The following is a 4511-nucleotide window of genomic DNA, read 5'->3' on the forward strand; positions in this document are numbered from 1 at the left end:
AATAAAGCAAACAAAAAATTTTTTCAAATTTTCTTAAATTGAACTGTAAATTATCTTTAAAATCCCACAAGAAGTAACTCTATTTTCAATAATGGTTGCTGTTTATATTTTTTGACATGAACAACAAAAAGTGATATTGTAATAAATGTTCCATTTTGATTAGATAGATTTTCTTCTTCTAGTAAGCAAAAATGGGTTCAATATCCCAATTGTAGGGTAATTGAAACATCTGGTTTCAGCAGACCATTCTGCTGTACTCAGAAAATACGGGTTAATATATCCCATGGTATTCTCAAAATATCTTGGGTTGAAACATTATGACCTTGACCAGTGAACCCGAGATATCTTGTTTCTGTGTTTTTGACACTAGATGTCACTAGTTGTCATAATTTTTATATTAAAACAAACTTCCAAAATATAATTTTTTTTGTTTTTACATTTTTTTAATGTGTGTATTTTCTTTATAAAAAAATAATTTTGGACAATACAATAGCCATGATTAATTTTTTCTAAAACGTAATTTTTGTTAGGCTTAACATTGACAAAAATTCAATGTGAAGTGACATGCATCAGAGAAAAATTTCAACATGGGATAAGTTAAAGTAGTGATTCCCAAACTTTTTCAAGCCACTGCCCCCTTGATTCCATAAAGTCATATCTAATGTTCCCTAACTCCATTTTCTTTTGTGTGAGAAAGGCCTGGAAATATTCTTAGGAAAACTTTTTACAAACCTCATACTTTGTGTCTTTACCGTACATTGTTTTCAACATGCAATGTTTCTTGCTCATTATAACAGAGGAAAGAGAACAGTTGTCAGTGATCCCAACCTACATCTATGGTCACTGTTCAGTACCCTGTCTCCAGCACCCTGCTGCTTCCTTTTTTTTTCATCTCCTAGATTTACTTACCACCCACTTTGTTAAACCACTGGGTTAAAGTTTAACAATGCTCACCCCCTTAAATGGATGTGATCTTATGCAAACACTTGCTAGTTTGCATATTGGGGAATATGTGCAGTGATGTTGGGTTTGGCTACTTTGTGCCAAATTTGGCTCCATTTTTATTCTTTTCATGCAAAAAACATTTTCTACTTTTTCAAACAATCGTCAACGAAAAAAATTACAGATTGCCTTTTAGCTTTTTGTTTAACCACTCTGATATATTTCACCACACTTAAACGTTGAATACTGTTTCGTCATTTTGTTTGATTTGAAAATCATTTAGAACATTAATTTGTTTTTGTAAATAAATTTTATTTTATACCACTTTATTTAGTAAATTAATTCAAAATATTATAATTTAGAGAAATTGATCAAACCAATTCCCTAAGTTATATAACATTGACCTTGACCCTGAAAATCATTAATACAAATTTTTAATAAAGCAAACTACCTACTGTTCACCTAGCAATTCATATTAATGTGAGTTGATTGTATTAGATTTAAATATTATATTAACTTATATAATATAAAACAACTAAAAATTTTTTGTACCTATTTTAATTAATTAGTATGACTATAACTATAAATAATTTATGAAAATATTTATTTTTAAATAAAATAATAATTTTTCTTTACTTAGGTTGCAGTAGTATATCCTAATAATGATCCAGTTGCCTTTTTATGTACTTTTTATGGTTGCTTGACAGCTGGTATAGTGCCAGTGCCAATTGAAGTTCCATTAACAAGAAGAGTATGTCAATTTTAAAATTTGTATTATAAAATCAGATGAAATAAGTAGTTAAGTGTTTAATTATTAGATTATCAATGTAAATTATCTCACAGAATAGAGCTAAAACAGTATAAATAGTTAAACAAATGCTAAACAAAACATTATGCTTTTATTGTTTTATTATTCATTAAGCATAACATTTAATTTTACATCTATGTTAAGATAATTTGGAAATAATCAAAATAATCAGCATTAAAGTTATTAATTATATTTAACTAAAAATGTATACACTAATAAAATCTGTTTCTTTTTGGACATTTTTTTGTTTGTTTGATATTAATAAAGTCAAAAGATACATAGATAATAATGAAGAAACTTTGTACAATTAGAATAATTAAAATTTTAAAACCTGTGGAATAGCAAAAACATTGGAACACAAAGTAATGATAATTTGATTGATCATTATTACAGCATTTGTTCATAATTCATATTTTTTATAATGTGTATTTTTAATTAATGCTTATATTTAATAGGATTTTTATATTAAATCACAATAAAAAATTTTAGTATTTTTTTTTCTTAAATGCAAACAAACTTTTACTATGATCTTAAATTTATTTTGAAACAGCAAAACGGTTTAGGTTTTATGAAAGATTTTATATTTCAATATGTTTGAATGCTTCTAATATAGATGATCTTCAGTTATGTTGTAGTTACAATTTAAAAAAAGCATAAATTATGACAACAAATGTATATCAGACATTGATTTTCCATTGAACTAATATATATGGGAGATGTATTCTGAATCAACTAAAAAAAAATTTAAAATTATGGTTTCTTGAAAGTACATAAGAAGTTTAATTTTTAAGACTAAATTAAATGCTATATTTTATTTGTATCTTATTTTAAAGAATATTAGGAGTGATATTGCTGAGTTAAATAAGCTTTATTATAATTTAGTAAAGTTTTGTATAACTTTACATAAGTTGAATATTGTATTATAATGTTTGATAATCTGCTAATTTAGTTATAAAGTGTTGTATAGTATCATACTAGTGCCATGTTATCAGAATGATATATATAATATATTATTATGTATATCTGTAGAAAATAAGTCTTTCATTAAAAATATATAAAAATTAATAAGTATTTATTAATTTTAATTCAAAAATTTTTATAAATATTTAGGATGCTGGATCCCAACAAATTGGCTTTCTCTTAGGAAGTTGTGGTGTTTGTTATGCATTAACTTCAGAAGCTTGTTATAAAGGTTTACCAAAGACTGCTACAGGTGAAATTCATACATTTAAAGGTAATTTTAATACTGTTTATTTTGATAAATGTAATATTTTAAAACTTAAACTGAATACAGTAATTAATTATTTTATTAGGCTGGCCAAAACTAAATTGGTTTGTAACTGAGCATCTTAGTAAACCTCCCAAAGATTGGCAACCACCAGTTAGAATTAGTGAAGAAGCTGCAGCTTATATTGAAGTGAGTTTTTTTAAATCTAATATTGAACACTATTCTAAAACAATAATTATAATTTATTAGTGTGTGTCTATATTTTCTATTATATTATGCACAAAAGCAATACAACTTGAAAATTTTACAAATTAATAGAAAGAGTATTAAATTGGAAAGAATCCTAATTCTTGCTCAGAAACATTATAATTTGAATTTTTAATAAGTATAAAAACACTACCAAACATGATTTTTACCTTCAAAGAAATAAAGGTAATTCCTTATCAATTCCGATGTTTATATTTCAAAAATCGCCAAGAAAATGTCACATTACTTCATGGTTTTTCCTGTATGTCATGTTCTTTGCTAAAAGAAATGGTGCACTTCACGCCAAGATTTTTATTTAAAATAACAATAAAAATAACATACTCTGTCTTGCAGCATTAAAATCAACACTTTATTCACACTTTGCAAGTACCTTCAACAGTTTATGACTAGCCTCTTTAGGCTGATTTGTTTTATATTTAAATTGAACAAGATTTTTGGATTTTTGAATAAGTAAAAATGCCCAAAACGATTCAACAGAGAAAATGAAATTGTTCCTAAAAACAAAATTTCACAGGTGACAGAGGAGGATATATTAAATATATCATCAGATAAGGAAGTATGTGGATTGTCCTTCATGGCTGTTAATTCATGTACCAAAATCCCAAAAATATTGCTGAAAGAGAAGGAAGCTGTCAAAAGAAATAGTTCTGTTGAAACAATGGCAATTTCCACACCAGTGAAATACAAGAAAAGAAGAAGCAATACAGGAACTTTTAATTCATTAGTCAAAGCCGTGAAAGAACATAAATACATTGTGTTAAGAATTTTTTTGTTTTTTTGTTTTGTTTTACTATAGTGGAAGAAACAGATTTTCATAATTTGATATATTTTCAAAATGTTTGATTTTATAAGTGTAATAATGAAATTAAATTAAAGCACTGATTATACATTTTTGAAAAATCTATTTAACTTTATATAAATATAAAAGCCATCATCTCTGTGTGCACATATGTGTGTGAATTCCTTATAACTTCTGTAATTTTTGTCCAGTCTATATGAATTTTGGTTACATTCCTTTTATATTCTGAAAGAAAGTATAGGCTATTTATTCTGTGGAAATATTAGCTAAAGAATAAACATTTTATCAATTTCAGATTGGTGATTGCACTTGCATTACAATGACATCAGTGACCACGAGATAGATGTTCATGATTGATGAGGAAATTTCCCTTAAGTTGTATTTTTAAATATTTTGGCAAATGGCATATTTTAAACTTACTTCATTAAATTAAAAATTCCATATATTTTTTAATGGAATTATGTTAT

General features: G+C 25.9%; 1 protein-coding gene across 1 annotated transcript; it reads left to right on the plus strand.

Moving 5' to 3' along the window:
• Positions 1-1582: 1582 nt before the first annotated feature.
• On the plus strand, positions 1583-4004 carry LOC111616559 (disco-interacting protein 2 homolog C-like; the record flags this gene model as incomplete). The annotated part of the gene is made up of 3 exons (XM_023357961.1): positions 1583-1693; positions 2861-2984; positions 3064-4004. Coding segments are annotated over 3 exons (399 nt in total), but the record flags the coding sequence as incomplete, so codon positions are not given.
• Positions 4005-4511: the final 507 nt, after the last annotated feature.

The sequence above is a fragment of the Centruroides sculpturatus genome, unplaced genomic scaffold, assembly GCF_000671375.1.
Source record: "Centruroides sculpturatus isolate CEXI.00-Female unplaced genomic scaffold, Cexi_2.0 scaffold3485, whole genome shotgun sequence".
Taxonomy (NCBI): Eukaryota; Metazoa; Arthropoda; class Arachnida; order Scorpiones; family Buthidae; genus Centruroides; species Centruroides sculpturatus.